The sequence below is a fragment of the Pempheris klunzingeri genome, chromosome 20 (assembly GCF_042242105.1).
Source record: "Pempheris klunzingeri isolate RE-2024b chromosome 20, fPemKlu1.hap1, whole genome shotgun sequence".
Taxonomy (NCBI): domain Eukaryota; kingdom Metazoa; phylum Chordata; class Actinopteri; order Acropomatiformes; family Pempheridae; genus Pempheris; species Pempheris klunzingeri.
In genome coordinates this window covers 15,719,250-15,731,334 of record NC_092031.1, presented here as the reverse complement: position 1 = coordinate 15,731,334, position 12,085 = coordinate 15,719,250, and the positions used below count along the sequence as shown (strand labels likewise).

Sequence of the window (12,085 nt, the reverse complement as noted above, 5' to 3'; positions counted from 1 at the left end):
GCACCGTTGCTCCCCGGACATCCATGTTGAGACCTCGGCGGACTGTCCCGTCAAACTCTGCGTCCCCCCCCACAAAACTCGCCTCTAAAGTTACTCTCTCATGTTAAACAACTTTTATGTAGTCCTATTAGAGGTTCTGTCTGTGCGTTAGCATCGCCTAAAGTCGGTGTTTTTGGAGTTTAAACGGTGACTCGCTCGCTCCGCTCCGCTCCTCTTTCTCCTCTCCGCTGACTTCAAACCAATCCCTCACGGATTAACGGCTCATCACATAGGCCCCGCCCATTTCCCCAGGACAACCCTGCTCACCCAATCACACACGGGATACCATTAATAACCCGGAAGAGGGCGTGGCTTGTTCAGTGTACACTGAGCATGCGCGGGTCTATTCCTGGCCCAGCAGCATCGGACGTGTGGGAGCTGGATGAAAGGTGACAATTGCCTCCACGCACTCAGTGATGAATTATTTGTTTACTTCCTGTCCCCACTGTGTACCACAGTGTGTGGGCAACAAATACTCACCATTATAATAATCGGTACTTATATGGTCTTGTCCTTTTTAAAGTTTGTGTGACGTTAAGGACTTCAGTTTAAAGACCTCTTAGACCTCTTTCATCTGGGACATAGCTAATAGTGAGGATTATTTAGAGCTTTGATGACATTAAAAAGATACTCCAACTATTTATTATTGCTCTTCTATAAAGTTGCTTCACACTGGGGGTTTTAAGGCTGACTGATATAGACACATATGACATATGACACATATGTGGAACAAAATGGATCTTTTCTGTTAGCCAGAAAAGTTTGTGATTTGTCTTATTCTATTTTAAATTATTTTTATCCTCCACTTGTTAAAATCCTATTTTAATTATATCGTTTATTTCCTATCTTTTGATAGATAGCACTTTGAATTGCCTTGTCGTTGAAAGGTGCGGTGCAGATAAATCTTATGCTGTCTATGACTTCATTTTAATTGGACACATTTTGACTTGTCATAGCAGGAAAAGCACTGGTGAAACTTATGATATTAATGAGCAATGGCTCGCTCCCATTAAAGTGCCATAGCGAGTTATGAGAGTAAGCTAACAAGTACAATATCAGGGCCCTGGAACTGGTAAACCTAAATGGAATGTGGCCAGTATTTATTATTATTATTGCTATTTATTACTGAGGTTTTCCTTGTTGTGACACGTCAAATAACACCTACAAATCTCACAAGACTGAGTTTTTCTTTTTAACAGTGTGTGAATGTGAAAATGTACCATTCCAATGAATGTGCAAAATAAAATGTTACGATCTAAAATGTGCATAAAGTGGAAATATATCCAACAAATGTGATATATTCAATATTGAAAGAAAAATAGGGTCAAATATTTTGTGGTCCATTGAAACATACTATTAGAAGTCTGTATAAGCTGTGTATATTTTTATTGGTTCAGAAAATATTCACAAATATAATAGTAATAAAGTTGAAGCATGGTAAAGAAATGTACAGGACATCAGACAGCGCTCTCCTATCGGTGACATCCGTCCATCCTGACAGGCCCGGGTCAAAACCCTCTTCAACATATTAACAAGAACCTTTCTGTCATTGCCTGCCACAGTGGGAGCCAAAACACACACACCTCTGGCAGACTCCAAAGGTCGTTGGTAAAAAGCGTGGGTTTCACTTTTGCCCCGGGGGCTGTCAGGGAGTAACTAGCACTCTTCTCTCCAGCCTCAATCTTTAAACCATCTGTCACATTCTGGCAAAAGGTATCTACACATTTTACATGAATTATAAAACCAAAACAAAGCAAAAGTGAAGAACAAAGATACAAATGTAACACCAGACTTGTTCACCACCAAGATCTTATAACTTTCTAAATCTTTTCATACCTGGAGTTACAAGCTGGACTAAGGCTTTATCATATCGTACAATCCTCATGGCTCTCCCTTTTATTCTGTCGACTCAAAGCAGCCTTCCTCCTCCTCCTCCTCCTCCTCCTCCTCCTCTCACATTCAGTGAGCATGTTTTTTTTTTTTTCCCCCGTCAGTGTCTCATAGGTGAGACTGAGACAAGCTTTAACTGGGGACTGATCTTCCGTTCTAACTCATCAGCAGTCACGTTTCCCTCCTTTCCTCGGACTCTCTGAAGCAAAGCTAAAGGCAAAAACGAACACTTAAGACGATAACGCACAGACAGACACTGACATTAAGCGACAAGAAGCAGCCTCGCTCCCATCTACAGACTCACTCTCTCGCATCCATTCTCAACCTCTGATCCTCTCCGGGGTCCATTGTCAACCACTCTCCTGTCTCATCCATCACAGGCCTGAATGCGCTTTTGTTCCGTGTTCGTCTCCATAGTTGTTTACATATTTATTTATAGAAGAACACCATAAGCAGCGGATGTAGCTCTCAAACGTTAGCAGGTTGATCGTTGATTTTTTTTAAAAATTTCATCACAGGTGTAAACCACAGAATAACTCAAAGGTAGTCCATTTTGTGCACTTTGATGGGTTTTTTTTTGCAATTTGAGCCTCTGAGTCGATGGGCAGATGAATATGAGTGACGAAGAGGCGGGATCTGTGTGTTGTTTACCCCGACTCCCCCTCCGACCACACCCGCCCCCCCGGAAAAGCAGTGCAGACCAGTTCCAGCCAAGAGTTAATCCCGCTGGTTCCTGTCGTCTCAGTGTTCCTTCGGCTCCTCCTGGTCACCAGTCTTCACACAGCATACTGACACACACACGGGGGGGGCCTCAACCCCCCCTATTCAAGGGCCTGCAGCGCCTCCTCTTGTCCTCCTCCACTCATTCATGTTTTCATACATCCATTTGAAAAGTAAGGGGTATTTGATACCCTGCAGCTGCTGAAACACAAGGAACAAAATAAGGAAGAGAAATGTCACTGTTTAGGTTCATGAAAGGACTAAACTGGACGTATTCTGTATTTCTAATATGTCAGCAAATGAAAAAAATCCAAACCAACCATGCATTAGTCTGCCCCGGTGACTATTTTGTCATCAGTGCATTTGATGCACTTGTGAGTGTTTCTAGAATTAGGACGGTGTACGCTAGATTAAATCAAAATAAACTTCAGAGTGTGTTCATGGTAATGAAGAAACGTGGCACCCAGTGCAACAGTGTGGCTCAATTAATCGTTTCTGGACACTCAGTTTTATGATCTCACATGCATTCCTCACAGAGTGAGAGTGGCTGCACTGCTTTAGAGTGAAATAGCAAGAAGACAAGTAACTCGGTAACTAACAGAATTAAAGATGTATAAGGGTTAGGGTTATTGCCTTGAATTACTGCTGTTGAATAACAATTTTAGCTGAACAGCAACGATTTCTTTCTCTCTCCTTCTAGATATGAAGGGTGGGGATAGACAGGGATAGCAGTTCAAGCATGCTGTGTGTGTGTGTTTGCGTGAGATGTGTGTGTTTGCGTGAGATGTGTGTGTGTGTGTGAGACGTGTCCATACCTGCCACTGACCTGCAGGCCAGCCAGGAGGAACTCACTTTGCCAGATGTTCGAACGGCACACTGACCTGAGTGTGGAGAGAAGGGTGAGAAGCTTGAAGCAGATCAAAGAGACGTGACAGAACCCTGAAGAATACACAGCATTTAAAACCTGAGCTCTTTTTTTGTCCGAAGCCTGTGAGATCCAGTTCTTGATCTGCCTCTTGAGGTTAGTTCTTTGAGTTATTTGTTCAGAATATGCCTGAAAACGTCTCATCTACTTCTGTGATCTGTTAGCTGTTTCACAGGGTTTGGACTTTTACAACTATCAAGGTTATCTGATAACAACATGCAAAGCGAGTTTTAAGTGAGTCTTTACTGCAGGATGTGAACATTATCACAAATAAAGAAGCATTTGAGAGTCCAATTACAGATCATAAAGAGGCTTTGGGACACAAGGAGCCTGGCCTGGCCTGGTGGATTACTCTGTTCTGGGTTTATTTCACGTGGGACTTAACCTGCACAGTAACAAAAACTCTTCACATCAGTATTTCTGGAGGTGGTAACTATGATTAGGTCATGTTTGAATATTTTGCCAGCTCCAAGGTGTTGCGATCACGTGAATTTGTGTCAATATTAGTGGCTAGCATAGCGGACAATCCAGCAATGTCACAGTCCAAGGTAATGAAAATCCCTTGCGTGTCCACCACGACAAAGAATCCTCATTGACTTGCCGTTGGCATCGTTTCTATGGTGCTGGCACATCATTTGAACTCATTTTGTGTTAGGAGGTTGTGGTCATTTCACATATTTCTGAGAGATCAGTCTGAAGCATGCTCCATAAGACAGGAGAGAAACATCTGCTGCAGTTTATTTATGGTTCAACTCTAAAATAACAAGACCAGGAATCTACAGCCGAGCTAGCTGAGCTAAAAGCTAACGTCAGCTTACTAACCTACTCATGATGACGATGCTAACATGCTGATGTTTAGCAGGTGTTATGTTAGTTTGGAGTGTTAGCATGGTGATATTTGGTGATTAGGAATAAACACAAGCTAAGGCTGATGGGAATGTCATTAGGTTAGCAGGTATTCAGACATAAACCAAATTAGTGGAGTAAGTTAAGTTAACCAAAAAAAACACAAATATGAACTTCATGGTGGCACTAGAGGAAAAGTCAGGGGGATCATCAAAGTCAACAGGATACAGCGTCTGGGAACCATGAAGATCTGTCAACAAGTTTATGCCAATCCACCCTGAAGATGGTGAGAAATGTCTCAAGGTAAGTGATGATGGCGCTACAGGAAAGGCGAGACGACCCTCAAAGTCAGTAAGACTGATCCTAGCTATTGAGATATTTCACAACAGACTCAGCTTCAACACACTTGGTCCTTCAACATGCAGCGATGAGACGTCACCGCCTGCAGCGTTAAATGTAAAACATGTCATGTGGACCTGCGGCATGTGACAAGCATCCATTAGCGCAGTGTTGCATGGAAAGTCTCACCGAACCAGTAAAGCCACAATCTTCCTACCTGCGATGCAGTGATGCGCGACTGGTCAAGGCGTGCTGTGAGGTCAGAGGAGGAGACGTTGGCGGGGGCCCCGCGGTGAAGCCTCATGGCCACCTTCCTCTCTCGCTCGGCTCGCTCTGCTCTCCCCGCCTGAGGAGAGCGGTTACCTGCACACACACAAAGACGCACACTTGATTCCGCTGCAGTTGTACCTCACAGTCACTTCCAAACATGTGAAACTACAAACAACATGCTGACCTGACTGCTGGACCCCACGTGTGGCCGGGTTCGCGGGAGCAGGATCTGCCTCGTTCCTGACTCTGTTGGCCACCGAAGGGTTCGGACCAGGCGGCAAAGCTCGACCTCCGGCTCCTCTTTGGCCTCCGCCCGCTCTCTCCTCCCCCTCTTTTCCTTCCCTCCTCTCCCTCTCTCCATCCTCTGTGTTCCTGCTGGCCCCCTGAAACACAGAGGAACAGCACAGATGGGAAAACATCGTGACAAAGTTGGCTTCGAAACCTACCGAGCTGGGACTAGTTTGCAGAAGCGTCTCACTCACAGTGTCGCGCCAACTTAAAACAAAGCATGTGCGGGCATGAACTCTGACGAGCGACTCACAAACTTCAGCATGTTCCAGTCAAAGACGTAGTCGTAGGAGAAGCCCTGTCTGTGGAAGAGGTTCCTGAAGAGCTGCCTCAGATATGAGTAGTCTGGCTTGTCATCGAACCGCAGAGAGCGACACAAATTCAGGTAAGTGGAGAACTCAGCTGGGAGACACAAGAGAGAAAGACTGCATGAGTACAAATCTGACAGATATATTGACCTTTCTACTGGAGTTTCAGTTTCTCTTCACTCACAGGGGTATCCCTTGCAGAGCACCTCGATGGGGGTGGACATTTTCTTCTCACTGATGCGTTCATACTTCTGCCTCTTGGTGGCAGCCTTGAGCCCCTGCCAGGGCAGAGAGCCCAGGTTGAAGTACATGAGAACGTAGCCCAGAGACTCCAGGTCGTCTCGCCTCGACTGCTCTGTGGAGGCCGAACCGAGGGAGAGGGAGAAGAGAGGATGGGGAAAGGAGATAAGGGAGGGGAGGAGACGAAGACAGGGGCAGAAAGGAAAAGGAAAAGGACAGGGAGAGAAACGACACAAACGGACAGAAAAGGAAATAAAAGGAGGCTGCAGAATCCAGTCCAGATCAATAAACATACATATTGCAACACTTTCTACTGACGCTCTGCTGTGAACACACACATATGACCCTCAGTGGGGTTAGCAGAACACACACATTCACACCTACATTAGTATCTAGGCCAGCCTGTGTGTGTGTGTGCCGTCTTACCAATGCCCAGGTGGGTGTTGATGGAGGCGTAGCGGGCGGTGCCGGTGAGGTTCTTATTCTCGCGGTAGGGGATATGCTGGTGCGTTCGGGCGTCGCGGTATTTCTTGGCCAGGCCAAAGTCGATGATGTAGACCAGGTTGCCCTTCTTGCCGAGCCCCATCAGGAAGTTGTCAGGCTTCACGTCTCTGTGGATGAAGTTCTTGGAGTGGATGTACTCAATCCTGCTGATCTGGAATGGAGAGATGGGGGACAGGATTTAGTTGGTATTTGAGGAGAGTAATAGTGCACTTTGACAAAAATACGAGTGATTAGAGCATACTCTGAGTTTTAGGTTGTTTCATACCAATTGGCCATGACAGTTAACTTGCAGAGTCTTGAACCTGGCTTGGGCCCTACAATTAATCATGATGATCATTTCTAAGCCATAAAGGCTTAAAATAAATGAGCAAAATAGTACAAGTATATAGTAGAGTATGAGTTTTCTACAATTCAATAATGAAACTAAATGGAGTATCTCATTAGACTCTTTATCTGGTAAATTTCTTACACCCAACGCAGGATATCTGTTCTCAAGCCTAATTTCAGTTACCCTGAAGACATGATCAGGGCTATATAAAATACCTTTATCTTAGCCACAGAGGAAAATATACAACTATTTTACACAAAATCACAAAGATGGACAATGTAAAAAACTGTGTGTATTAGGGTGCGTCTTACATTTAAAAGATTAAAAGTCATAGTGTCCTTGAATGCACCACCAAAACGGTCGATGCTCACAACTGCACAACCAAAAAAAAGGAAAGTTATGAAATCCTTGCAGTGATGGATTACCTTTGTCACACAAGTTTCACGTCTCTGCAAGCTGATGTTCATAGCGTATTAAAAGTGGAGGTCAATGGCTGCCTATAAACTAGGTCATTAATCTAACAGGATCTGGTGTGGTTTGCTTTAGAGTCAGCGTCAGTGAAATGCATTACAAAAACACCCAGAGTGAACGATCTGATGTTTGAAAATAGATCCATCGTTCTTCAGGTTTGCAGATTAGCGAGTCCTTCGGACCGACAAACAGTTTCTCCTTTTCAGATAATCAATGAACTTGGAGTCTTTATAATCCCACAGTTATGGGGTGTTTAGTCCAAAGATGAGAGTTTTAAAGGCCACTAGTCTCATTGCCAGTTGAAATAATAGTTGAGTCATTGTCATTGATCAATAATCCTGTCAGCTTGTCTGCGGATATATAGAGGTCACTCTTATGTTATGGGACAGTTAAAATCTTAGTCATTGGCCCTTTAGAGGAGAGGAGAGGAGAGGAGAGGAGAGGAGAGGAGAGGAGTTCCAACGACAGAGGAGAGCGTGATTAGGAAAAGAGGTCAAAGAGGCCAAGAGAAAATGGGACAAAAAGAACAAATGTGCCGGTTGCAGACTAAAGAATGACATATGAGGGATTACAGAGGCTCATAAAAGACACCACCGGCTGACCCCTGTGACGAGCATTAGGCCGGCTTGCGGAGCTTCCATGTCCTAGATTGGAATTGACTTTTATGGAGGAGCTGAGCAGCGGAAGATAGTGAGGGGATAAGCTTTGTCTCGGGCCAGGAAACAAGCTTCAGAGGTTTAGATGAGAATTATTCTCCGATTTTAACTGATCCATTTAGTTTCAGTCTAAAAATAGCCACATCCATTTTATTGAAAACTGTGTAAATTCCCAGCCAGAGGTCGACTCTAGTGCATTGTGTGCAAGCAAAGGTGCAGGTTTGGACAACTGTAGTCTTTTTAAATATCAGTGGAATTGCATAATTGAATGTGTGCCTTCCCATAATCTATAACTAGCACTGATTATCTATTGTTTCTCAGCTTTGGGTGCCCTGAGGAACCTCTTTATAAAGACTCAATGACCCCTGCCGGTGCCCCCATTACACACACAGGTGTCTGTATTAGACCGTCTGTATTAGTTAATACAGACGGTCTTTGAGGCAATTATTAGCTTTGGATCTCAGATAAACTTTGGTAGATACGAGTCTGTTTTACAGCGTGGATGGAAGTCAATGACTCCGTCTCACCATCTGGTCGGCCAGCAGCAGGACTGTTTTCAGACTGAACTTGCGGGAGCAGAAGTTGAACAGGTCCTCCAGACTGGGGCCGAGCAGCTCCATGACCATGACGTTGTAGTCGCCCTCCGCTCCGCACCACTTAATGGACGGGATTCCCACTGTTGGGAGGGGAGGACGGTGAACCAGGCGGTTAGACGGGGGAGAGAAACTAGTGTATGTACACTTTTTTCACACCTTTATTTGACTGCACTTGTCGTGTGCATTTATACAACTACAGATGGACGTTTACATTAAGTTCATTAACTATTTATTCATTCATTTTAGCTAACTATTTCAACTGGTCATCCGTTTTGACAACTTCACCCATGTTCCAACTATTTAAAATCGACCTCCCGGAGGATCTGACAGAGAATCATCTCGTATTTGGTTTTAATGTTGCACATGAGTACAAGCAAATGACAATATACCTGCACCTTATTCCCAGTTATACATGACTATTTCTATTATCACTATGGAAGAAATAGTGTAAGTGGTACTAGTATATTTATAACTACATTGCTTTATATTACTTGTATTACTATATAATGATGCTATCGTGCTGCTATATTTTCATATATATTTCATCTTAGTGTGTTATTACTGTATAGTGTGACATACTACAGATATATCATATATAACACTATATACTTTGGTATGTGATTATGTTTTTGTGTTTATCATTTATACTTAAATCTTAAATATTTGTACAACTTTCCTATATAATTGGTGTCGATTTTATTGTAGTTGTATGTAATATATGCGTAGATGTACTGTGTGTATGTGGTGTACTGTATACTTTGTATATACTGTATGTTTCTACTGCAATCTCTATAAAAACACTCTCATTTCATTTAACTTAACCAATTACGTGTTTCATTTTGAACTAATTTCATTCAAAGGTTTCTTCATCTGCTTTTCTCAGCCGGTCTCTGTGCATGCAAGAATTCAACACCCATGACCACACCTCAGTGTTACTGAACGACTATAAATATCTCTCAGCAACTCTAAACTGACGTAAATGCTCCTTAACTCAAGTCAAAGATGCTGTTCAGTGCCCCCAAGTGACCCCAGGTGCACCTCAAACGCCCTCAAATGTCCTGAAATGTCTTTTCAGGTCTCAAGCAACTGTAATCACTGTTGCCCCTTAAACTCTTCACTGCATCTCAGTGCCCCATAGCAAAGCTTTAAAAAACCTTCAAACACATCTTGGTGTATCTTACCGCCGCCCTGCATCATCTTGTAGAATTTGCTCTCGATGTGGAGCTGTGGATGTTTGGTCTTCACACATTCCAGTTTGATGGCTACTTCCTCTCCTGTAGCGATGTTAGAACCTGGTGGGAGAAATACCAGAGATGTAGTTGCAACATATTACTTGATTCCATTATTTTCCAACTATAACACATTTTGACATTTGAAGTTTTAAGAATGAGATCTAGTTAGCTCAGTTCACAAAAACTGGAATATGTATATTATCTGTTATTTGCAAAGAACGACAATAAGGAACAATGTCAGGTTAACAAACAGGCTAAATTCTCACCAAGGTAAATATCTCCAAAGGATCCGCTGCCTATCTTCCTCCCAAGGCGGTACTTGTTCCCCACCCTCAACTCCATGGCTTCTGAGCTTTTCAACTCACTGACGGGGTAAACACACACACACAGAAATACAAACACACACACACACACACACAGCTGTCATCAATCACTGGTGATCAATAGAGTAAAAGGGCAGTGGTGCAAAGCTGCAGACTTTAAAGTCAAAGCCATGAGTCCTGGGGCTGCTGTATCACGAAAGAAAATGAAAGTTGAAGCTCGGGTAAGAGCGACAGGAGAGATGAGGAAGACGGAATAGTGCAAATTACTGAGCCACAGCAGTGACGTAGTGCAGCCTGAGCTGAACCGCTGGAGCTAGGGAGGAAAATGTTGCTCACTCCCGGCTATAAAGTGACTTTATGTGACTAAAACCCACTGCAGAAGCAAAACATGTTTCATTACACAGGACCTAACGTAACTCTCCCCCTGCTCCTGACGGCCCTGTGTTGTTGAGTTAGAGCAATTACACCATCAGAGGACGCGGAAATATACTCTGGTACCTCAGAGGACAACAATGTAGGCCAATGAAATGTTTATGAAGTGCATGGGGAAAGGGTGAGAGTAAAGAAGAACAGAGCATGTAGTTGTTTAACATGATTTATTCAAAGCTGCAGGAGGGGGGGTGGGGGTGGAGGTGGGGGTGGTGTAGCTGGATCAGCATCTCACACACTCTTCCCAGAGCACTTCAAGGGAGTCCTGTGTACAAGAGATTTACATAAACTCCCAGTTTCTGACTTGAGTCCCCTGACGAAATTCGAATGAGTCATGTTTTCCTCACCCAAGCCCTGAACAGCCATGAAACGGGGACTTAAGGGTGAGAAATGACTGAGGTTAGGCTTCACCAGCCAGTTTGACACTGCACTAAACGCTGACTAAGTTCATTTTCCCAGTCTTGGCTGCATTGTAGACCGACATACACCCCATCCACACAGGCTGTGCAGGGAAAATAAGGCAGATCGAGCCACTGCTGCACATCAACCAAACCCTTTTTTTTTTTTTTTTTCTAACCTCCAGTCTCTCCTCTCACAGCCTCCAAAGAGCTGCTATGCTGCCAGTGTTATAAAACTGAGACCCACCAGTGCTGCAAAGGACTTCATAAACAGACAAGACGTTATATTTTCAGAGAGAACACCTCATGCAGCTGCCCCAGATACCACAGGAGAGGGGATGGAGAAGGTGCTGAATGCAGAAGCACCGTTCATCCCTCCCTGACCATCAAATGTGGTATTAATTCCCATAACCGCACCCTCCATGTACAGGTAGGAGCTCTGATCAGACGCACCCCAGCCCCAGCACTATTTGTCTAAACCTCTCTCTCTCTCTCTCTCTCTCTCTCTCTCACACACACACACACACACACTGTCTCCAGACACCTTAACTCGCCAACATGCACCCCCCCTGACCACCACCCCCACACCCCCTGCTCACCGGGTAGTGTCAGGCTCCGTGGTCGCCCGCTGGCTCTGCCTCACTCAGGACCCTGGACAGCGACGCACCGACGCGGCTCCGGACGGCTCATAACCTCGCAGATCAGTGACCCGGACCCCCCCACAAACACACACACCCTGACTCCCATAAAGGACCCCCCCTCTCTCTCTCAAAAAAAAAACCCCAAATAAATACAGCTGAGTCCTGGAAGAATCTCACTGTCACGATTTTTGTGTGTGTTGTTTTTGGAGGATAAACAGCGAAAGCATCCACTGAGGTCCTTCTCTCTCCCTGTCTCTCCCCCCCTCACACTCCCCCACCCTGCCCTCTCTCAGTTCACACCATTGACAATATCAATGATGTCATCCACAGACTTGAAGAGATGCCCGGATTGTCTTAAAGCCGCCGCGCTGCTGCTGCTGCTGCTGCTGTGACTCTCTGCAGGCATGAATGGAGCCGCCATGCAGCGCTCACGCCCCTCACTTAAAGCTACACCCGGACACTCTTCAGGTCTGTCCTACGGGATGAAGCAGAACCGTGAGGTGGTTAAAGCCCGGACAGGTCAGCGATCCGTCTGTGTTACATCGACTGCTCTCATACAGGAAGCAAAATGTGCACGGACCGACCCGTCAGCGCCCTCTAGTGGTGCTGCCTACAAACACATCTGACTTTCTGCCTGACAAC

At 44.7% G+C, this 12,085-nt stretch overlaps 1 protein-coding gene across 1 annotated transcript; it reads right to left on the bottom strand.

Annotated features, from left to right (window-relative positions):
* Positions 1-2,495: 2,495 nt before the first annotated feature.
* Positions 2,496-11,422, bottom strand: csnk1e (casein kinase 1, epsilon). The gene is made up of 11 exons (XM_070851498.1): positions 11,402-11,422; positions 9,919-10,016; positions 9,602-9,712; positions 8,352-8,500; positions 6,292-6,520; positions 5,810-5,980; positions 5,571-5,719; positions 5,214-5,412; positions 4,977-5,122; positions 3,465-3,530; positions 2,496-2,850 (listed from the first exon to the last, which is right to left on the bottom strand). Exons 2-10 carry the CDS (start codon positions 9,992-9,994, stop codon positions 3,498-3,500), a joined length of 1,263 nt encoding a protein of 420 aa, XP_070707599.1. The 5' UTR covers positions 9,995-10,016; positions 11,402-11,422; the 3' UTR covers positions 2,496-2,850; positions 3,465-3,497.
* Between the last annotated feature and the right edge of the window lie 663 nt (positions 11,423-12,085).

What these genes read in the sequence shown, in the direction of transcription:
- csnk1e (XM_070851498.1), bottom strand. Translation starts at nt 9,994, where the DNA reads ATGGAGTTGAGGGTGGGGAACAAGTACCGCCTTGGGAGGAAGATAGGC. An exon ending in CTTTGGAGATATTTACCTTG is followed by an intron (nt 9,713 to 9,918) that starts GTGAGAATTTAG and finishes TTCTCCCACCAG; the next exon opens with GTTCTAACATCGCTACAGGA. An exon ending in CAAGATGATGCAGGGCGGCG is followed by an intron (nt 8,501 to 9,601) that starts GTAAGATACACC and finishes CCCTCCCAACAG; the next exon opens with TGGGAATCCCGTCCATTAAG.